Source organism: Salvelinus namaycush, chromosome 5 (assembly GCF_016432855.1).
Source record: "Salvelinus namaycush isolate Seneca chromosome 5, SaNama_1.0, whole genome shotgun sequence".
Taxonomy (NCBI): Eukaryota; Metazoa; Chordata; class Actinopteri; order Salmoniformes; family Salmonidae; genus Salvelinus; species Salvelinus namaycush.
This window is the reverse complement of record NC_052311.1, coordinates 63,158,673-63,182,847: the sequence shown is the minus strand read 5'-3', so window position 1 is coordinate 63,182,847 and position 24,175 is coordinate 63,158,673. Positions and strand designations below refer to the sequence as shown.

General features: G+C 47.3%; 1 protein-coding gene and 1 long non-coding RNA gene across 2 annotated transcripts; both read left to right on the top strand.

The window, feature by feature from the left end:
• The first annotated feature begins 3,382 nt into the window (after positions 1-3,382).
• LOC120048682 (farnesyl pyrophosphate synthase-like) lies at positions 3,383-7,226 on the top strand. The gene is made up of 10 exons (XM_038994823.1): positions 3,383-3,514; positions 4,188-4,343; positions 4,503-4,643; positions 4,748-4,828; positions 5,035-5,157; positions 5,234-5,322; positions 5,483-5,555; positions 5,643-5,720; positions 5,806-5,940; positions 6,116-7,226. The coding sequence occupies exons 1-10, from the start codon at positions 3,512-3,514 to the stop codon at positions 6,308-6,310; spliced, it is 1,074 nt and encodes a 357-aa protein (XP_038850751.1). The 5' UTR covers positions 3,383-3,511; the 3' UTR covers positions 6,311-7,226.
• An 8,959-nt stretch (positions 7,227-16,185) lies between these two features.
• On the top strand, positions 16,186-24,153 carry LOC120047710. Its single transcript, XR_005476914.1, has 3 exons — positions 16,186-16,247; positions 23,711-23,833; positions 24,076-24,153. It is a non-coding gene; the product is annotated as an uncharacterized LOC120047710 (long non-coding RNA).
• The last annotated feature ends 22 nt before the right edge of the window (positions 24,154-24,175 follow it).

Below are 24,175 nucleotides of genomic sequence, written 5' to 3'. Positions count from 1 at the left end.
ACACCATCTACCCCAAACTCAAAACTAACACACCATCTCCCCCAAACTCAAAACTCACACACCATCAACCCCAAACTCAAAACTCACACACCATCTACCCCAAACTCAAAACTAACACACCATCTCCCCCAAACTCAAAACTCACACACCATCTACCCCAAACTCAAAACTCACATACCATCAACCCCAAACTCAAAACTCACACACCATCAACCCCAAACTCACACACCATCTACCCCAAACTCAAAACTCACACACCATCTACCCCAAACTCAAAACTCACACACCATCAACCCCAAACTCAAAACTCACACACCATCTACCCCAAACTCAAAACTAACACACCATCTCCCCCAAACTCAAAACTCACACACCATCAACCCCAAACTCAAAACTCACACACCATCTACCCCAAACTCAAAACTAACACACCATCTCCCCCAAACTCAAAACTCACACACCATCTACCCCAAACTCAAAACTAACACACCATCTCCCCCAAACTCAAAACTCACACATCATCTACCACAAACTCACACACCATCTACCCCAAACTCAAAACTAACACACCATCTCCCCCAAACTCAAAACTCACACATCATCTACCACAAACTCAAAACTCACACACCATCTACCCCAAACTCAAAACTAACACACCATCTACCCCAAACTCAAAACTCACACACCATCTCCCCCAAACTCAAAACTCACACACCATCAACCCCAAACTCAAAACTCACACACCATCTACCCCAAACTCAAAACTAACACACCATCTCCCCCAAACTCAAAACTCACACATCATCTACCACAAACTCAAAACTCACACACCATCTACCCCAAACTCAAAACTAACACACCATCTACCCCAAACTCAAAACTCACACACCATCTACCCCAAACTCAAAACTCACATACCATCAACCCCAAACTCAAAACTCACACACCATCAACCCCAAACTCACACACCATCTACCCCAAACTCAAAACTCACACACCATCTACCCCAAACTCAAAACTCACACACCATCAACCCCAAACTCAAAACTCACACACCATCTACCCCAAACTCAAAACTAACACACCATCTCCCCCAAACTCAAAACTCACACACCATCAACCCCAAACTCAAAACTCACACACCATCTACCCCAAACTCAAAACTAACACACCATCTCCCCCAAACTCAAAACTCACACACCATCTACCCCAAACTCAAAACTAACACACCATCTCCCCCAAACTCCAAACTCACACATCATCTACCACAAACTCACACACCATCTACCCCAAACTCAAAACTAACACACCATCTCCCCCAAACTCAAAACTCACACATCATCTACCACAAACTCAAAACTCACACACCATCTACCCCAAACTCAAAACTAACACACCATCTACCCCAAACTCAAAACTCACACACCATCTACCCCAAACTCAAAACTCACATACCATCAACCCCAAACTCAAAACTCACACACCATCAACCCCAAACTCACACACCATCTACCCCAAACTCAAAACTCACACACCATCTACCCCAAACTCAAAACTCACACACCATCAACCCCAAACTCAAAACTCACACACCATCTACCCCAAACTCAAAACTAACACACCATCTCCCCCAAACTCAAAACTCACACACCATCAACCCCAAACTCAAAACTCACACACCATCTACCCCAAACTCAAAACTAACACACCATCTCCCCCAAACTCAAAACTCACACACCATCTACCCCAAACTCAAAACTAACACACCATCTCCCCCAAACTCAAAACTCACACATCATCTACCACAAACTCACACACCATCTACCCCAAACTCAAAACTAACACACCATCTCCCCCAAACTCAAAACTCACACATCATCTACCACAAACTCACACACCATCAACCCCAAACTCTAAACTCACACACCATCTACCCCAAACTCAAAACGAACTATTACACCTGTCTAAGAAATCATACTCCCAATCTCGGCATTTCCTGTCTCTGAGATGACCTTGGACATAGCGATTTGATTTGTATGTTATGCTACAACCCCCCATAATGTACTCCAAATGAAACAGGAGCCTTGTTCAAATACTACAACTTCCCTCTTTGTGTATCAAATCATACAAAAGAACTAACCTCCCCTAAGAATGACTTTAGCTGCATGTTCTGGCAATGCTTCTTACTTTTCTCCCTTTCTCTCTCTCTCTCTTGCACCCAAAACCTAGTTGCTCTGAGCCTTTGGAAATGTGTTGATGTATAGTGAAGGATCAATGTTGTACTCTTGAACCCAGAGCTGTAGATATACTGAGTTCTAACTAACTATCATCCATGAACTCTGTGATGTGTCTGGCTCTGGCTGAACGGTTATGTATGATAAATTACACCTCAGTATGATTCCAAAAGCACTAAAGAGATTCTTGCAATAAATGTACAGATACGTTCCAGCAAGACTTAGTGGGAACTATGAGAATCTGGATATTATAGTCTGATACTGGAGGTTGGACGACATAAAGCGTGCAGTATTCTTAGAGGACATACTGTCTGGATTGGACTAGAAAGCTGGCTAACCTTGACCCAGTCGGACAAGAGTTATACACTCAATGGCGATATTGTGAAGACAAGTTTTGAATAAACACACAATTATGTATGTAACTGATTTAAACACAACACACAGATACACATATGCACAAACACACACACAGACACACAATCACACACACACACTCAAACACACAGAAGCACTGAGCTGTGTTAAAAATGTTGCTATAATTTCTACCTCCTATTTTGCACATTGTATAATTGTATGGCTTGAAGTGATAGAGCCTAACTGAATAAACATATTATTCTCTTCAAATATGATACATAAATGTTCTAATACAAGAACTTTTAATGCAAGTCATGTATTTCAACATATTGAATAAATTATCCACAACATGAAAGTGTTCATGTGTGTAATGTGTTCAAAATGTGTAGTTAGGCTAAACATTTTATAGAAATGCGCTATTCCATTTTATTCTATTCTTATGGAACCACAGATTTAATGTTGCATATTATATATTGTTTAATGTATTAGACTATTAGCCAAGAAACCTCTAACTCATGCTAAGCAATTGATTGGGTTAATGTACATATTTTGAGGGCAGTTCCTTTCACCACAAACTCTCTAAACATCAGACATGTCCCCCCCATCTAAACTCCTCCTCTTCCGGATTTCTATTGGTTAGTCAGCCCGAAAGCCCATCCTGGTTCGATGGAGTTATCGAATCAAAAGGCTCGATGTCATATGAAGCCTTGTGGTCCCACGGCCCTGCCATCACTCGCGAAGGCTGTCGGGACGTTTAGTTCAGAAGCTATGCGATAAAATAAACGCCAACGTGGTCAAAAACTACAATACACCGAATTCCCAAGTTCTGTGTGCGTCATACTCTCCCATTTGACAGGTAAAGAAACACCAGTGAAGAGGGATTTGCCAAACAGACTGCCACTACGAGCAAGGACAAGATAATCATGGTAAGAAGGGCTGCAGATATTGCAACCTAGTGTGTAATTGCTTATCTAGTAATCTATTCATGAAAGGGATCTAACTCTCAGGCTTGATATCGCTCGGTGTCGTAAATGGCTAGCCAGACAAGTTAATCTGGAGACTAAGCGCTGTCTACTGTAGCTAGGTAACGTTAGCTAGCTAGTTGTATTCTAGCCAAGGTAACTTGCTATTTTTACTAATGTTAGTGGGCCATCTCTATTATTAGACTTTGTTTATCTGGGTCTTTCGAGATAGTGAACACAGACTGTTAGCTATAGTTTCATCTCAAATTCGTCACATTACTGCAGAGAACAGGCTGTTGAAGCTACTGCTGACAGCACCGCTGGGATGTTGCTAGCTGTCATTTACTCTAGTTGTGCAGTTTGCTGTAAAGATGTTCACCCTGTCTGCTTGTGTGTGTAATGAGCTTACAGTTTTAGTTAGTTAACTACATTGGTATAGCCAACTAACTTAGTACTGTTAGCTAACAAACTGAGAGTTGTTGTCATTGACACTGAAATATGTTTCTGTATAAGCATTTTTTGGGGGGGGGGATAAGCACAAACCAGACCTTGTACTAAAATGTGATTCTTTGGAAACTAATGCTGTTTTCTATCTCCTTGCCTTTCCCTCACAATCTGAAATGTCCTCTGCTCTCAGGGTGACAGTAGTTGCAGCAACGGGACCCACCACTCGGGGGCAGTGCAGTCAGACCCACAGCTGTTTGAGGCCCAGTTTGAGGAGCTGGTGACCGAGCTCACAGAGCAGGACCTCACAGACTCTGTCCTCGCTGACGCTCTCAACAGACTCCGAGAGGTAGGGGTTGTGAGGCCATAGGAATTTAAAAAACCACTCTTTCTCCTTCAGATCTATGAGAAGTGTCTAGGGGTAGTTGCTAGGGTTTGATTTGAGAAATTGAGATGTGCAAAGATGCCATACAACTCATCTCTATTTCTCTGTCTCTCTTTCTCTTAGGTGTTGCATTACAACACTCCTGGAGGAAAAAGAAACAGAGGTCTGTCTGTGATTGGCTCTTTGAGGGAGCTTGTTCCTCCCACTGAGCTGACCCAGGATGCTGTGCGACGGGCCCTGCTGGTTGGCTGGTGCATTGAGCTGGTGAGAGACACACACACTCAGTTATTGCATCAATTAGCACTTTGCTGAGGTACCACAGTGAAGTGACTAACACTGACTTTTTATTTCTCTCTCTCCTCTCTCAGCTCCAGGCGTTCTTCCTGGTAGCTGATGACATCATGGATGCTTCAGTGACTCGGAGAGGTCAGCCCTGCTGGTACAAGAGGGTGAGACTGACTAATGTTATCGCTCTCACAAGAATTGTAGTCTAATCTAAAAGCATTGTTATGGTCAGCCAACTGGTTTACCCAAAACTAACTAAGCTTACATCAACTTCCATATTGCATCACCTGTCAACATCACCATGTGTCCCTGTTAACGTAGTAGGCTTTAAAGGGTTTGCTCAGTCAGTAACATAGCTGTTGTTTCTCAGGAGAGAGTGGGTCTGGATGCCATCAATGATTCCTTCCTCCTGGAGGGATCCATCTACAGACTACTGCGCAGACACTGCAGGGCACAGCCCTACTACGTACACCTATTGGAGCTCTTCACTGAGGTACACACACACACACTTACACAGCTGACTCTTGTGCTGTAGCTGACTATTGTTTCTCTGTCCCTGTGTGTTTCAGACGTCCTTCCAGACAGAGCTGGGCCAGGCACTGGACCTGATGACCGCTCCTCCTGGTCAAATAGACCTCAACCGCTTCACCATGGAGAGGTTTGTAAGAGAGGGAGAGGGGGGGAATATAGAGATGGAGGGGTATATGGAGATTTAAGGTACAGGTGATTGGGTGTTGATGATAGAATGAGTGTATGGCTGTTGGTGTTTGGAAGGGTATAATCTTTATTCTTTCTCCCTCCCTCTCCCTCTGTGTCAGATATAAGGCCATAGTAAAGTACAAGACTGCCTTCTACTCCTTCTACCTCCCTGTGGCAGCAGCCATGTACATGGTGAGTGTTTAGTGTTGTAACGTCTGGTCAGTCTCATTATACAAGGTGCAGAAACTGTAACTTATAGAAATAATGAATAATTCCCAGGCGGGCATCGACAGTGAAGAGGAACACAACAACGCCAAACACATCTTACTGGAGATGGGAGAGTTCTTCCAGATACAGGTGAGACCACAGTAATTCTATGAGACTGACACACACACGAACAATGTCATAACAGCATTGTTTTATAATGTTTCTCTGTTGCCAGGATGACTACCTGGATTGCTATGGCGACCCGGCGGTGACAGGGAAGATTGGAACAGACATCCAGGACAACAAATGCGGCTGGCTGGTGGTGACCGCTCTAGGGGTCATGACCCCGGAACAAAGGGCAGAGCTGGAGGTGAGAGGTCAACCATGAACAGTCACAGTTGACCATTGAACTGTAAACACACCCAAGTCAAGCCATGATGGATGGAGGATTAAGGGAATGAATGCATTTATTCACTTCTTTACAGTAAACTGCTCTGACTAGACTCTCTGGTGAGAAATAATTCACTTTTATTTTCCTCTTCCAGTCATGTTATGGTCGGCATGACAGTGTGGAGAAGGTGAAAGCACTGTACAACACCCTACAGATGACCACCCTGTACCACCAATACGAAGACGACAGCTATCAGCGCTTACAGAAACTCATCACGCGTCACGCCCAAAACCTTCCACACGCAGTTTTCCTCAACTTCGCCAAGAAAATCTACAAGAGAAACAAGTGAAGACTATGATGAGGGGACTGTTTTTATTTAGTGTGTGTTGCACTGTAGCTGGACTGAGGGCTAGTTGGTGTGGCTGCTTCCATTTCGGTCCCTTGCCTCTTCCCCTTGCTCCTACCCCTTCAGTGAACACCATGGTGTTAAGGGATAGGGCAGGGCTCTCCAACCCTGGTCCTGGAGAGCTACCATCCTGTAGGTTTTTGCTCCAACCCTAATCTAACGCACCTGATTGTAATAAGAGTGGAAACCTACAGGAGGGTAGCTCTCCAGGAACAGCGTTGGAGAGCCCTGGGTTAGGTTAAGGGTCTAGGGACCTAAATAGAACAAGGCTTTAGTTTGGACTGCGAGTGAGCCTGGTTGAGATTAGACCAGTCACTCTTAAACCTGGTCTTTAAGGACCCCTGTGTGTGCCCATTTTCTTTCTCCATAATATGATTTTCAATTATGTATAGAATAACTGATTACTCAAACTGGGAATACCATGTCATCAAAAAAGTATGTCTGATACAGAGACAATCTTTTATTTATTGATGATGACGTGAGTATGACATCATGTCACTGTTAGGAACTGTCTGCTCTAGAATCCTGTGGAATTGATGATGACGGCAGGGAGTGACATCATTATTGGTTGATGATCACATCAATCAGGATGACAACCTGGGGCCCTGTTTAGCAGAGGGCTCTGGTCTCTACCGGCAGAGGGCTCTGGTCTCTACCGGCAGAGTGAATGGACTAGAGCAGGAAGCTTCCTGAAAGGAACAATCCTGCTGTCTCTCACACCATGTTCTGTCTTTGTATTTTGTTTTCTCTATATCCCTCTGTGTATAATCATCTCTCTGTCTAATTACTACTGTACATCTACCTGCTGCTGACAATATGGCATCTTATTGCTTTTAATAAAGAAATGTGACCAACATGGGTTTGGAATTCAGACCTTTTGTGGAAAACAATATATAGTACAGCGAGCTCTGACATTGTGTATGGCTTTCCATCATGATTCATAAAGACAATGAGTCTATTTTTCACGCTTCCTGTGTTTAATAGGGAAACAGTGTAGCCCTGTCTTCCTCGGTCAGTGTGAATAGATGACTATACAGCATGTGCTTTTACCATGTTACCTTCCATTTCCACTGAGAATTAAAGAGAATAATAAAGATGAAGGGAGTGTGATGGCGGATAGGAAGTGATTCCAATACTAGAGATCAAAGAGAATACGGTAGAACATTCCGTAGTGATTGTCTTTTTCTTGGAGGGAGGAAGCGAAGGCTGAGAGGGATGGAAGGAGCTGACAGATGAACAGAGAGGGAGATTGATTGGTGAGGCAGAAGAGGGGTGTGGTCCCGGCGGAGGAGCTAGAGAAAGAGGCGGATGACGAAAGATAAGGTGGTCGCGAGAGGAGAGAGCTCTCGCTTTAACCCGTGGAGAGGCTGTTCGTTGGTCGGACGGGGTTGCGCGCGCTCGCCTCCGTTTACCGAGAACGGGATCCAGCATCTCCATCTTCTCCTCAACCGAGCCGATGGTGAGTCAAATATCTCACAATCATATGATTATAGGTGTTGTTGATCAAATGCTCTCTATTTACCGAGATCTAGGCTATACGTTTTGCTATGCTTTCAACACCTGCCCACATCCCCAGATACAGTTAACCAATGTCGATAACCGTTTTCTTGATTTATAGCCTACGGTTGTTTACTAGAATGACAGACATAATCATGTTATAGTTCATTTAATAAACATTGCGATACATTTTGTCATAGTAGCGGGGGGTGGCTGTGTCAGGACGATGCGGCTTGAGGTACCCCCCCTCCCCCTTTCCACTGTCTCCATCCGCCACTTCAGGTCGATAAATCCGATGGTAAATACCGAAACTCCAGCAGATGTGCTCTGCGGTTACGGGGCGTTATTCTAACGGTTATTCTAACGGTTCTGAACAGGGCGACGTGTCCCAGGCCCGATCTAAGCGCTGTTCAGGTTATGATTTATATGGGCCTACCTTCTTCTCCCCGTTTGATGTGAAGGGCACGGTGCTGCTGTGGAGGAATATGAGCAGTGTGTTTAGCCTTGGCAGTGGATGAGTTTTAAAAGACAGCCTGTACGTTAGTCATTGCGCAATTGAGGATTTTCTGCTCTAAAAAATTTGATCTTGTTCACTAAAGATGTTTGTATATGTTGGGGCAGCAGGTAGCCTAGTGGTTAGAGCGTTGGGCCAGTAACTGAAAGGTTGCTAGATCGAATCCCTGAGTTGACAAGGTAAAAAATCTGTCGTTCTGCCCCTGAACAAGGCTGTTCCTAGACCGTCATTGTAAGTAAGAATCTGTTCTTAACTGACTTGACTAGTTAAAATAAGTTTAGAATTGAGATAATCAAAATGAACTTATCACGATTCAATTTACTTGGCCTATACTTAACCTATTTGAGAGAGAGTGAGAGTACATCCTTTCTCAAGGGTTTAACACATCACTCCATCAAGCTGAATCTCAGACTGGGATGCTGAAGGATGACAATCCTTCATTAGGTCCCAACTCTTTTCATGGGGATCTCCTCTCTATCACTGACATTGAATTTAGGTGTGTGTGTTTGCGTGTGTGTGCGTGTGCATGTGTCTGTCTCTCTGTCTGTTTATATATAGAGAGAGGGAGGGAGGATAGGAGTGAGGAGAGGAGAATTTAATTTTCATCTAACTAGTCCCAGCACTGAGGAGGTCATTATACAGCAGAAAAGGACCAATAGCTCTATGGAACAAACCAGGGGATGATTTAACTTATAACATTTCTTATGAACAAGAACAAGCTGGTCCCTTGTGCAGTTAGAGCAGTGCTTCTCAATTATTTTCTGTTACGCCCCCCCTAGGAAGAAGTAAACATTTCGCGCCCCCCAACTCTCAGCCGCGACTGTAAATAGTATCATTTGTCTATAAAATTGTTATAAGTACACCTCTGCATAACATTTTATCCTTATTAACATTAAAGAAAACAAAAAAAGAAAGAAATATAGATCAACTTACAACAAAGAATAACTTTATTAACATTGTTTTTTAGTCTGTAACAGAAAAGACTTAAAGTGCATTGATTTGCCTGAAATTTAAAAAACAATTCAAGCCTTATTTAAACTGTAAACATTTTTTTACCATTTGATACTGAAAAATAAAACTAAATATAATCAATAAATAATAATACATTCAAATTGATCAGCAACATTAACTCAGGAGCACAATATATGAAACACTTTGACCTATAAAACAAAAATGAATAAAACAAATTGTGCTGATTTTTTTTTTTTCAAAATGAGGAAGTCAGTTTTTATTTTTGCAGCACTTGCATCATCCAGCATGACAGAGACCATGTCTAATGCTGCAGGCAGTATCAGCTCCTCTGCTATGGAGTGTTTTTTTTTGCACTGAGCAATTTGGTACGCCACCTGATATGATGCTAACAGTGCTCGCTGGTTTACTGAAGTAGCATTCACAAAGCGGGACGATTGTTGGTAATATTCGGCACGTTTTCGCTGAAAAAACTCAAGCGGTTTATCAGCGTGATTGGGGTGTAATGTCTTTAAGTGACGCCTTAATTTATTTGGCTTCATGCTGTCCGCTGCCAACATTTTTAGACACAGTAAACATACCGGTCTTTCCTCGTCTCTCACCGTAGTCACAGTGAAGCCAAGCGCTACATACGCGTCGTCATAGTTCCTCGTCTTAGCTTTCGGGAGACTTACGTTTGTCTCATTATCTCCGTCTCTCTCCGCCTTTCTTTTCATCCCTGTTAGATATTTTTCAATGGTGTCTCTTAAGGGTTTGTTATCTGCACTTCATATCTCCTGCTGTGTGCTCTTGTTCGGTGCAAAAAAAAACTACTCCTTGCGGCGCGCCCCACTATTTGAGAAGGACTGAGTTAGAGGAACATGGAAGCACAGACTCCTCTCATCTATATTATCTGTTGTGCCTCTTGACTGCATGTCTCTTTTGATGTTGCAGGATCTTTGGAGTCAAGCCTAGATGTGACCGTCATGTTTTGGATCTCTCCATCCTTTAGATAGAAAACAGAACCCCTGTTTCTATAGAAACAGAAATAATTGACAATTATAAAACTATTATTCCTAAAATGCACTCCTCTAGCCGAACCTTCGCTCCGCCCTTGAGGCCTCGTCGCATCGACACGAGCAGGCGGACCACCACCGCAGCGGAACCAAAGCCACACGGCCCTGTTTCCCAGAGGGAAGACAAAAACATGAACACCATTTCCTCTTCCTCTCCTCGGCGCGCCACCAAAGCGACCCCTGAGTCTTCCAGGACCAGGGTGGGGGTCCAGCCTCGTGCCCCCTTGGGTCAGTCCAGATTGGGTTTACAGAGAAACACAGCTCCCCTCTCTACGACCAAACCCAAACCCAAAAGTGTCCGTGCAGCAGCAGCTGTGTCGAAACGCGCCCCTCTTCCTCCTCCTCTTCCTCTTCTTCCTCATCTGGACCCCAACTGTAATGAACCCAGCCTGCCTTGTCTGTGCTGCGACGGCCATTCCCCCCAGGACAATAACAGTCTGTTCAACCACAACCACAACAACAACAATACCATCTCCATCAGACAGCAGCTGAAGCTTCAGCCCCCTCCACCACCTCCCCTGCTACCCCAGAGACAGGAGGGGACAGGGGGCAAGACCAAGACACAGGCCAGCCCCTCTCAGCCCAAGCCCCAGCCTCAGGTCCTGGCCCCGGCCTGCCCCCCTAATGCCCTGGAACTGGAGAAAGGAAAAAAAGATGAGGAGAATGCAGATGTTAACAAGAACACAGATGTGGTCATAGACAGCAAGAAAGAAACGGAGGAAGAGATGGATAACAAGAAAGAAACAGAGGAGGAAGAGGAAAACAGTGTGGATGTTGAAGTTGATGATGAGGAGGAAGGAGATGATGATGATGATGATGACACGTTGGTCCCATCGTGCTGCGACTGCCCTCCCTCTCTCCTGGATCTCTCCCTGACCTCCTCCACCTCCTCATCCTCCACTTCCATCAGCTCCTGCTCCGATCTGGAGTCAGACTGCGCCGATCTCTCCACCTCTCTCTCGTCCTCTGGCCACAAGTGGAACGCTGATCTGTCAATCTCTCAGGACGACACTCTCATTCACGTTCCTGAACGCTACCCAGCCTCCCGTTCACCCCCTGTCCTGCTCCTCAACCCCAAACCCCCCTCTGTCTCTCGTTGCCCTTCCCCCCCCCCACACGCCTGCTCCTCAGACGAGGGCTACCCCTCCGCCCCCGCCTCCCCCTCCTACCTGGGGGTCAAAGGTCAGACAGGCTTAGGGTCAGAGGTCGCCAAACTAGGCCTCCTGGACTTCCTGGAGTCAGTGGGAGACTTTGGAAAGATGGAGCGCTTTAGCCAGGTGATTCAGGTGGCTCGCTGGGACCTGGAGGGGGATCCTCAGGGGGATCTACTGAGGGATCGACTGGATCACCTGGACCGACTGGAGAGTGTCAACAGGCAGGTGAAGCTGGCCCACATCGCCAGGCTCCATGAGAAGGGACTGGATTTAGGCGATCTGGGCAAGGAGGATCTCTCTGATGTTCTGGATGAGATGGGGAACGTGGATATGTCTTGGAAGCTGTATAAGGGCCGGGGGGGGTCGTTGGGAGATTCCCAGGAGTTCTCTGATGCTGGAGTGGACCTGACAGCACCTTCAGACTGTGACGAGCCCCTGGTCTTACAATCAGAGACCTCTTCGCCCATAGAGCCCCCACCGAGACCCCCCAAACCCCCTGCCCGCTATGCCAGCGTGAACTCTGAACTCCACACCTACATCAACATCAGCTGTGACATCACCCCCTCCGTCTCTGTCTGCACCTCTCCATCCTCATCCCCCACTTTCTACACCTTCAGGTGTGAGAAGGCCCTCCCTCCTTCCCCACGCTCCGTCCCCCCTCCTCTTCTCTGTCAGCCCATCCCTTACTTTACTCTCTACAAATCTTCCCCTCTCCCATTCTCCCTCCCCTCCTCCACTCCCCCCATCCCTCCCCCTCGGAGGAAGCACCTAGCCCGTAAGGAGGCTCAGCGTCTCGCCACCCTCCAAGCAGGATGCGGGAAGACCCCCTTGTCCCTCCCCCCTCCCACCTCTCGCCCCCCTCCTCTCCCCCCTGCCCCCACCATTTCCATCTCCAACTCCACCACTCCCCCTGCCATCCCTCCCCCGCCCTCTCTCCCCCCTCCTCCCTCTTTCCATGCGTTGGATGATGAGATCCGTAAGCTACTGGTGCTAGCAGGACTGACCCAGGCTGAGCTCCTCAAACTCAGCCCAGAGCTGGGGGTTTGTGTGGGGGGACTGGAGGGAGAGGGAGAGACCCACCACACCTCCAGGCCTGGACAGACACAAGATCTAGGGATGAGGAGAAAAGAGAAGAGAGCTAAGGAGCAGTATGATATAGATGGGTTGGCTGTGGATGGCTGGAGAGATGGAGGAGGGAGGTCAGGGGTGGAGAGGGATAGAGAGACTGATATATGTGGAGGAGTAAAGGAGGATGAGGGAGAGAAAGAGGAGAGCAGAGATGTGTTTAGAACCACGTCTTTCACTGACATGGCGAGAAGGAGGAAGAGAAACAGTGGGTTTGGGGCTAACGTTAGCCTAGCATCTGACTCCTACTACAGCACTGGCAATACCAACACCTCTAACAATGTTCACTTCCAGACTTTCAAATATTCCCCTGTGCTCTCCGAAACCCCTCCCCCTCCTCCCCCGCGTCCCTTACCCCCTGTCCCCCCTACCCTGCCCTCCCTCAAGGTTTGCACCCTTCTCGCCAACTCTTTACGCCCTGAGCGATTTGATTGGCTCATGGCTTTCTCCCCCGATGGTGAAACCCTGACCCCGCCCTTGGAAGTTAGAAAATCCAATGAGGAAACCCTGAAGAAATCTACTTCCGGGTCAACGTCGTCATCTGGGTCAACGTCAGGGTCGGGTTCAAAAGTGATGACCTTCAAGGAACTGCGTAACCGTAGCAAACACAGCTCCCCGGCCTACCAACTAATAACTGAACCGGATCCTGATCCCACAGTCGTAACCCCTGACCCTGACTTCCTCTACAACCTCAAGTGGAGAAGGGAAAAGACGGACAGCGACGGAATCCAATGGGAGTACACCTCCCAGGCCCAGGCCACCTTCCTGCAACCACCTCCCCTCACCTCATTGGCTGCTTTTAGGGATATGTTCCAGAAAGCAGAGGATGCGATTGGACAACCTGAGTTATGTCCCTCGCAGCAGATTGGGTGCTCAGCCAGTGAAGGGAACCTGTGGAGGATGGATGGACAGAGAAAAGAGGAGGGAGAAAAGAGGAAAGAAGAGGTAGAGGAAAAAGAGGTGGAGGTGAGAGGAACAGCTGATGGAGGAAGAACCTGGGAGTCAAGAACTACAGGTGAGTTAGATGATGATGATGATGATGATGACTATAGGCCTAGTTGCTGACTGTGTGCTGATTTGGGGTGAAAATGTGGAGGTAGTAACAAACTACAGTATTCACTGAAGCCACCTTCCATCTAATATTATGTACACAACACCACGTCTGAAACTGTCCTCTCTTGGGAATAAAAACTAAACCAGCAGAGAGAAGGGTGACAAAAACACGGGGAGAATTCTTCACATTCCAGAGTAGAGGGACAGAGAAGGGGAACAAGAGCGAGATGCATACATAGATGTGTGCAGTGGAATGTCGTTTCTATCTAGGATGGACAGATAGATGATGGAGATGGAAAGGAGAGAGAGATAGGATTAGATGGGATGCACTCATTCTTTTTCAGGGATGGACAGGTAAGTGTATGGGGCAGAGTGGGAGAGGGAGACAGAGAGGGAGAAAGAGATGGTGGAATTTCTTCAGTGCTTCCTGTGGGCCTGGTGTGATGTCATCACTGCCTTATTAAATTATTCATCCAATCTGCAGACCGGGGGAAGTAATGGAGTACCCACAGCTATATCTCCCTCTAGCTCACCCTCTCCCCATCTCCCTCTAGCTCACCACCTCTCTCTCTCTCTCTCCCCATCTCTCTTTCTCTCTCTCTCTCTCTCTCTCTTTCTCTCTCTCTCTCTCCCCCTCTCTCCCTCTCTCTCTCTCCCCATCTCCCTCTCTCTCCCTCTCCCCATCTCCCTCTCCCCATCTCCCTCTCTCTCTCTCTCCCCATCTCCCTCTCTCTCCCCATCTCCCTCTCTCTCTCGCCCCATCTCCATCTCCCTCTTTCCATCTCCCTCTCTCCCCATCTCCCTCTCTCTCTCTCTCTCTCTCTCTCTCTCTCTCTCTCTCTCTCCCCATCTCTCTCTCTCTCTCTCCCCATCTCCCTCTCTCTCTCTCCCCATCTCCCTCTCTCTCTCCCCCCCATCTCCCTCTAGCTCTCTTTCTCTGTATATCTCTCTTCCTCTTTCTTTCTCTTTCCTCCTCCCTCATTCTCTTTCTATCCTTTTCACTGTTTATACACTGTACTCCGTTCTCTCTGTCTCCCCTTCCCTCTATCATGCCCTCTCTCTCTCCACTATCTGGTGAGTCATTGGTTCATGTTTTGTTGCCTACCTCCTCCTGTCTCTCTTCTGTCCTTGACCTCTCACTCACTCTTTTCTCCTCTATCTTCCATCTTTATTTTTTACAGACTGTTCTCGTAAAATGGCAAATTAGTTCGCAATGAGCCTTACGGCCCAAACTGTTGCATATACCCTGACTCTGCGTGCAATGAGCGCAAGAGAAGTGACACAATTTCCCTAGTTTAATATTGCCTGCTAACATGAATTTCTTTTAACTAAATATGCAGGTTTAAAAATATATACTTCTGTGTATTGATTTTAAGAAATGCATTGATGTTTATGGTTAGGTACAGTCGTGCAACGATTGTGCTTTTTTCGCAAATGCGCTTTTGTTAAATCATCCCCCGTTTGGCAAAGTTGGCTGTCTTTGTTAGGAAGAAATAGTCTTCACACAGTTCGCAACGAGCCAGGCGGCCCAAACTGCTGCATATACCCTGACTCTGTTGCACAGAACGCAAGAGAAGTGACACAATTTCCCTAGTTAAAAGAAATTCATGTTAGCAGGCAATATTAACTAAATATGCAGGTTTAAAAATATATACTTGTGTATTGATTTTAAGAAAAGCGTTGATGTTTATGGTTAGGTACACGTTGGAGCAACGACAGTGCTTTTTTCACGCTTGTTAAATCACCCGTTTGGCGAAGTAGGCTGTGATTCAATGATAAATTAACAGGCACCGCATCGATTCTATGCAACGCAGGACAAGCTAGATAAACTAGTAATATCAACCATGTGTAGTTAACTAGTGATTATGTTAAGATTGATTTTTATAAGATAAGTTTAATGCTAGCTAGCACCTTACCTTGGCTCCTTGCTGCACTCGCATAACAGGTAGTCAGCCTGCTACGCAGTCTCCTCGTGGAGTGCAATGTAATCGGCGATGATTGGTGTCCAAAAATGCCGATTACCGATTGTTATGAAAACTTGAAATCGGCCCTAATTAATCGGCCATTCCGATTAATCGGTCGACCTCTAGTTCTTAGTTCCATAGGCTGAATACCTCTATTCATCTGTATTTCAATTACACAGGTTTATTGTTTTGATATTTTTCTAATCAAAATCACAATGTACATTTCAGGAGAAATGCTGAAAAAGAGCCAAGTTGTATTGTATTTGTAAACGTAGAAGGAGTTCTGTATGGTCAGCCCGTCACAGCAGTAGGATAAACTTATCCTAGGTTATGTAGGGCCAACTTCTACCCACAGACTGTAAACAAATAATACAATCCAGACCAGACTATTTGTCACGTGTGCGTGTACAGCTTTAAGAACCAAAGAGGAGGGGCTCCATCTACCAACCAATGGCAGAGACTTATTTCACAGTAGCGCAAAAAAGAACAGGAAGTGTAATGTGTGGCTGCATCTGAGAGACAGTCAGATCAACTCAAGGCTAAACCAAGGTATGGTAGTTAACACGCTCTGTGGAGCCTCTCTCTCTCTGTCACGGTGATATTAAATGAGACAATGTATTTCTGTGCAGAATGGACTTCTAGTCAGCATAGGCTATTATCCAATCATCTCCAAGGAGACAGAGAGATAGACAGTGCGCAGCCAGGCAGGAACAGAACTCTCCATAGCCTGACTCAGCGTAACCAACGGTACTCTTCTCTGCTAGAGAGAGGGAAAGAAAAAGAGAGAGAAGGTGAAGATAGAGGACAGCATACCACTACTGTACAGAGAGAGAGAGAGAGGACAGCATACCACTACTGTACAGAGAGAGAGAGAGAGGACAGCATACCACTACTGTACAGAGAGAGAGAGAACAGCATACCACTACTGTACAGAGAGAGAGAGAGGACAGCATACCACTACTGTACAGAGAGAGAGAGGACAGCATACCACTACTGTACAGAGAGAGACAGAGGACAGCATACCACTACTGTACAGAGAGAGAGAGAACAGCATACCACTACTGTACAGAGAGATAGAGGACAGCATACCACTACTGTACAGAGAGAGAGAGAACAGCATGCCTCTACTGTACAGAGAGAGAGAGAGGACAGCATACCACTACTGTACAGAGAGATAGAGAACAGCATACCACTACTGTACAGAGAGAGAGAGAACAGCATACCACTACTGTACAGAGAGAGAGAGAGGACAGCATACCACTACTGTACAGAGAGATAGAGGACAGCATACCACTACTGTACAGAGAGATATAGGACAGCATACCACTACTGTACAGAGACATAGAGGACAGCATACCACTACTGTACAGAGAGAGAGAGAACAGCATACCACTACTGTACAGAGAGAGAGAACAGCATACCACTACTGTATAGAGAGATAGAGGACAGCATACCACTACTGTACAGAGAGAGAGAGAACAGCATACCACTACTGTACAGAGAGAGAGAGAACAGCATACCACTACTGTACAGAGAGATAGAGAACAGCATACCACTACTGTACAGAGAGAGAGAGAACAGCATACCACTACTGTACAGAGAGATAGAGAACAGCATACCACTACTGTACAGAGAGAGGGAGAACAGCATACCACTACTGTACAGAGAGATAGAGAACAGCATACCACTACTGTACAGAGAGAGAGAGAACAGCATACCACTACTGTACAGAGAGAGAGAGAACAGCATACCACTACTGTACAGAGAGAGAGAACAGCATACCACTACTGTACAGAGAGAGAGAGAACAGCATACCACTACTGTACAGAGAGATAGAGAACAGCATACCACTACTGTACAGAGAGAGAGAGAACAGCATACCACTACTGTACAGAGAGAGAGAGAACAGCATACCACTACTGTACAGAGAGATAGAGAACAGCATACCACTACTGTACAGAGAGAGAGAGAGAACAGCATACCACTACTGTACAGAGAGAGAGAGAACAGCATACCACTACTGTACAGAGAGATAGAGAACAGCATACCACTACTGTACAGAGAGATAGAGAACAGCATACCACTACTGTACAGAGAGAGATAGAGAACAGCATACCATTACTGTACAGAGAGAGAGTGAGAACAGCATACCACTACTGTACAGAGAGAGAGAGAACAGCATACCACTACTGTACAGAGAGAGAGAGAACAGCATACCACTACTGTACAGAGAGATAGAGAACAGCATACCACTACTGTACAGAGAGAGAGAGAACAGCATACCACTACTGTACAGAGACATAGAGGACAGCATACCACTACTGTACAGAGAGAGAGAGAGAGGACAGCATACCACTACTGTACAGAGAGAGAGAGAACAGCATACCACTACTGTACAGAGAGAGAGAGAACAGCATACCACTACTGTACAGAGAGAGAGAGAACAGCATACCACTACTGTACAGAGAGAGAGTGGCACCAGCTATGGACAGTGATAACCTCATCTTTGCCAGTCACCTGCACATATCCGTTTTATAATACAGAATATACACTGACGGAAGAGTAGAACGTGAAACCACTAGTTTAAAGGTTTGGGCGTGGTTGAAATAATGGTGAACGACTGTGAGAGTAGGAAACGAAAGAGAAAGGCTTCTCTAAACCTGAACTTCGACTCCTCTGTTCATGAACCACCTCCATTAACTCTGTCATGTATTGTGGTCAGTCTGTGTGGGTCAGACTATTGGACATATGTTGTTGTGTGGGTACTGGGTGGTGTACTGCGTTACTGCATGTTGTGGTGGTTTACTGGTTTACATTGCATTCTTCTCTCAACAGACACTAACATTCTCTCCATCTCTCTCTCTCCCAATTTATTTGCAACATACATTTTTGCTCCTCTCCTTGTTCTCATCCCTCTATCCCATCCTTCCTTCCAACGTTTGTCCATGGCTCTGCTTTACCTTCTCCTCTTCTCCGCTTTCGCTTGCCCTACCTGCCCCCAACTACCCCAACCCCCCCTACCTGCACCCAACTACCCCTACCTGCCCCCAAACTACCCCTACCTGCCCCCAACTACCCCTACCTGCCCCCAACTACCCTTACCTGCCCCCAACTACCCTTACCTGCCCCCAACCCCCCCTACCTGCCCCCAACTACCCCTACCTGCCCCCAACTACCCCTACCTGCCCCCAACTACCCCAACCTGCCCCCAACTACCCCTACCTGCCCCCAACTACCCCTACCTGCCCCCAACCCCCCCTACCTGCCCCCAACTACCCCTACCTGCCCCCAACTACCCCTACCTGCCCCCAACTACCCCTACCTACCCCTACCTGCCCCCAACTACCCCTACCTGCCCCAACTACCCCTACCTTCCCTCAACTACCCCTACCTGCCCCCAACTACCTCTACCTGCCCCCAACTACCCCTACCTGCCCCCAACTACCCCTACCTGCCCCCAACTACCCCTAACTACCCCTACCTGCCCCCAACTACCCCTACCTGCCCCAACTACCCCTACCTGCCCCCAACTACCCCTACCTGCCCCAACTACCCCTACCTTCCCCAACTACCCCTACCTTCCCTCAACTACCCCTACCTGCCCCCAACTACCTCTACCTGCCCCCAACTACCCCTACCTGCCCCCAACTACCCCTACCTGCCCCCAACTACCCCTAACTACCCCTACCTGCCCCCAACTACCCCTACCTGCCCCAACTACCCCTACCTGCCCCCAACTACCCCTACCTTCCCTCAACTACCCCTACCTGCCCCCAACTACCCCCAACTACCCCTACCTGCCCCCAACTACCCCTACCTGCCCCCAACTACCCTGACCTGCCCCCAACTACCCCTACCAAATCCCCATTTCCACCTCAACCTGCCCCTGTTACTCATACTCCTCTCCCTTCTCCCCTCCTGCCCTTTGCCCCTTTTGACTGGGCAGTGTCCTCACCACCTCTCTCCCTGGCCCACTCCCAGCCCTCCTCCTATTTCCTCCACTCTGTAATCCCCCCTTACCGCCCAGGATACTGTGGTGCTCATACGAGACCAGTCCCAAGGACAAGAACCCAATCTCACAGCCACACGGTCCCTAACCCCTACACTACCCAGTCCACAGCCACGGTCCCTAACCCCTACACTACCCAGGCCACGGTCCCTAACACCTACACTACCCAGTTATCTAACCCCTTTGCTACACCATACACTCACACAGATTTAAATGAAGACAGCCATGGAACTTATTCTAAGAATGATATTGATTCTGGATATAGTGACTATTTTAAGAAGGATGGAGGCCTAGACTCTGCACATCGTTTTGGAAAGGACTTCAAGAGCAACATTGATAGTTTGTATCGTTATGTGAATGACTCCAAGACTAAAGAAAAGCTGGAGTATGGCTTTGGCTCTGAATCCATCACTGACTTTGACTCCCTCTACTGCACCGCTAACGTCACTGATAAACAGCCTCATACCGGCTCACACACACTCGTCAGCAATGACACACACACTCAAGGCTGCACCACCCCATATAAAAACGTTGACGCGATGATGATGGCATATGCCAAAACACACACCGTCGGTTCCCTTGGTCGCACTGACACACACACACACACCTCTCACCCTGGCCAGAGCAGAACCTCTAAAGATCTCCCTCCCCTCCCTACCTGGTACCTCTACCACCCCAAAAACTGTCCCATCCACAGGGGTGCCCCTCCCCGCCTCTCCCCTATCGGGGCTCTCGACCCCCCCCATCGCTCTGGAGCCCCCCCTCCGGGCCTGGACGCATCCTGCCTCAGCTCACCCTTGTTCCCCCGCTCTCACACCCTCCCTGCCCTGGCCGCCCCCCTCTACTACCCCTTTCTCTACCCCCCTATCCCCCCCAGGAAAACCTCAGACCCCCCAAAACTCATCCAGGCTCCGCCGCTGCCGCCCACGCTGAGTAAGAGCTCTCTCTCTCACACTCCCTCCCCCTGTCTAACACCCTGCTCGCCTGTCTGTCACTCTGTCAGTCTGTCTAACACCCTGCCCACCTGTCTGTCACTCTGTCTGTCTGTCTAACACCCTGCTCGCCTGTCTGTCACTCTGTCTGTCTGTCTAACACCCTGCTCGCCTGTCTGTCACTCTGTCTGTCTGTCTAACACCCTGCTCGCCTGTCTGTCACTCTGTCAGTCTGTCTAACACCCTGCTCACCTGTCTGTCACTCTGTCTGTCTGTCTAACACCCTGCTCGCCTGTCTGTCACTCTGTTAGTCTGTCTAACACCCTGCTCGCCTGTCTGTCACTCTGTCTGTCTGTCTAACACCCTGCTCGCCTGTCTGTCACTCTGTCTAACACCCTGCTCGCCTGTCTGTCACTCTGTCTGTCTGTCTAACACCCTGCTCGCCTGTCTGTCACTCTGTCTGTCTGTCTAACACCCTGCTCGCCTGTCTGTCACTCTGTTAGTCTGTCTAACACCCTGCTCGCCTGTCTGTCACTCTGTCTGTCTAACACCCTGCTCGCCTGTCTGTCAGTCTGTTAGTCTGTCTAACACCCTGCTCGCCTGTCTGTCAGTCTGTCAGTCTGTCTGTCTGTATATCTACATCTCTATCGCCCTGTCAGTCTGTCTGTCACGCTGTCTGTCTGTCTGTCAGTCTGTCTAACACCCTGCTCGCCTGTCTGTCAGTCTGTCTGTCTAACACCCTGCTCGCCTGTCTGTCACTCTGTTAGTCTGTCTAACACCCTGCTCGCCTGTCTGTCAGTCTGTCTGTCTGTATATCTACATCTCTATCGCCCTGTCAGTCTGTCTGTCACGCTGTCTGTCTGTCTGTCAGTCTGTCTAACACCCTGCTCGCCTGTCTGTCAGTCTGTCTGTCTGTATATCTACATCTCTATCGCCCTGTCAGTCTGTCTGTCACGCTGTCTGTCTGTCTGTCAGTCTGTCTAACACCCTGCTCGCCTGTCTGTCAGTCTGTCTGTCTGTATATCTACATCTCTATCGCCCTGTCAGTCTGTCTGTCACGCTGTCTGTCTGTCTGTCAGTCTGTCTAACACCCTGCTCGCCTGTCTGTCAGTCTGTCTGTCTGTCTAACACCCTGCTCGCCTGTCTGTCTGTCTGTCTGTCTGTATATCTACATCTCTATCGCCCTGTCTGTCTGTCTGTCACACTGTCTGTCTGTCTGTCTGTCTGTCTGTTTATCTACATCTCTATCTATCTGTCTGTCTGTCACACTGTCTGTCTGTCTGTGTGTTTATCTACATCTCTATCGCCCTGTCAGTCTGTCTGTCACGCTGTCTGTCTGTCTGTCAGTCTGTCTAACACCCTGCTCGCCTGTCTGTCAGTCTGTCTGTCTGTCTAACACCCTGCTCGCCTGTCTGTCTGTCTGTCTGTATATCTACATCTCTATCGCCCTGTCAGTCTGTCTGTCACACTGTCTGTCTGTCTGTCTGTCTGTCTGTCTGTCTGTCTGTTTATCTACATCTCTATCTATCTGTCTGTCTGTCTGTCTGTCTGTCTGTCTGTCTGTCTGTCTGTCTGTCTGTCTGTCTGTCTGTCTGTGTGTTTATCTACATCTCTATCGCCCTGTCAGTCTGTCTGTCACGCTGTCTGTCTGTCTGTCAGTCTGTCTAACACCCTGCTCGCCTGTCTGTCAGTCTGTCTGTCTGTCTAACACCCTGCTCGCCTGTCTGTCTGTCTGTCTGTATATCTACATCTCTATCGCCCTGTCAGTCTGTCTGTCACACTGTCTGTCTGTCTGTCTGTCTGTCTGTCTGTCTGTTTATCTACATCTCTATCTATCTGTCTGTCTGTCTGTCTGTCTGTCTGTCTGTCTGTCTGTCTGTCTGTGTGTTTATCTACATCTCTATCGCCCTGTCTGTCTGTCACACTGTCTGTCTGTCTGTCTGTCTGTTTATCTACATCTCTATCGCCCTGTCAATCTGTCTGTCTGTCTGTCAGTCTGTCTGTCTGTGTGTGTTTATCTACATCTCTATCGCCCTGTCTGTCTGTCTGTCTGTCTGTCAGCCTGTCTGTCTGTCTGTCAGTCTGTCTGTAGTCCGTCTGAGTGTGTATATCTATCTCGCTGTCAGTCAGTCTGTCTGTTTGTCTGTAGTCTGTCTGTTTGTCTGTAGTCTGTCTGTTTGTTTATCTATTCTCTGTCTGTCTGTTACTCTGTCAGTCTGTCTGTCCATGCTGTTGTGTGTCTGTGTTGCATGGAGTGCTGAAATAGACACCTCACCTTAATAAAGCTATGACCTTCAGCCTCTGTTGAACCATGATAATCACTGTGAGGATTATTATCACTCTGTAGTGTATGCATGACTATACACCATGTGTTTAATGTAGCGGTGAATGGCTATAAACTGGGCTGAACACTAACCTTCTATAGTGTCTATATGTTTCATCATGAGGTCAGACTAAGGAATGTTCTCACACCGTACTGATACCACAGGAGGCTGCTGAGGGGAGGACGGCTCATAATAATGGCGGGAACGGAGCGAATGGCATCAAACACATGGGAACCAGGTGTTTGATGCATTTGATAGCATTCCAGTCATTCCTCTCCAGACATGACCACGAGCCGTCCTCCCCAACTAAGGTGCCACCAACCTGTGACTGATAGCTGACTTCTGCATGGCCGTCTTCTCCAATAGGTTTTATGCTTCCTGTGTCTGTCGAGGTTAATGCATTTGCTTCCCATTCACATAATGTATCACCCTCAGAAGGGACCATGTCCTGTGTAGAATATTGGAAAAGCAAAGTGTACAAGACAACCATTTTAGAATCTGTGAAAAATATTTGACTGGGATGTTTTAAAACTAAGCTATGCTATCACTATGCTATCACTACTACACTACTACTGATAGTACTGCTACTCTACCACTGCTTTAACTAACTGCTAAAACAACTAATATCACTAATACTGAAACAGAAATACCAAGTAACATTGCTCTTCCTGTCTGTGAGTCCACCACTGATTAGATTAGAGTAGAGTAGGTTGTAAGTGATCCTTCCTCTATCTCTGTCAATCTCAGCGGTTCGTAGCGTCTCATTCGCCGGCTCTGTACAGAGAGGCGGGACTTCCTGGATGGGCGATGACGTGAAGGCCCCTCTGAGAGGCCTAGGGCTGTCCTCTCTGTGCCTGCTGGAAAAAAGAGGTACGATATACCTGTATATATTTACATTTTAATCATTTAGCAGACGCTCTTATCCAGAGTGACTTAAGTGCATACATGTTCATACTGGTTCCCCGTGGGAATCGAACCCACAACCCTGGCGTTGCAAGCACCATGCTATATACAGTCTATGTGATATACAGTACATACAGTACATTTATTCATGTACATTTACACTGTTAGAGAAATGCTGTTTGTGTATGTCTAACTGCTCCTGTCCACAGCTCTGGTCAGTGCAGTCAGTGTGGCAGTGGAGGCCATTTTGGCTCAGTTCAGCTCCTCACGGACCCTGGTGCAGAAGGTCAGTTTCCACTGTCTCTGCGT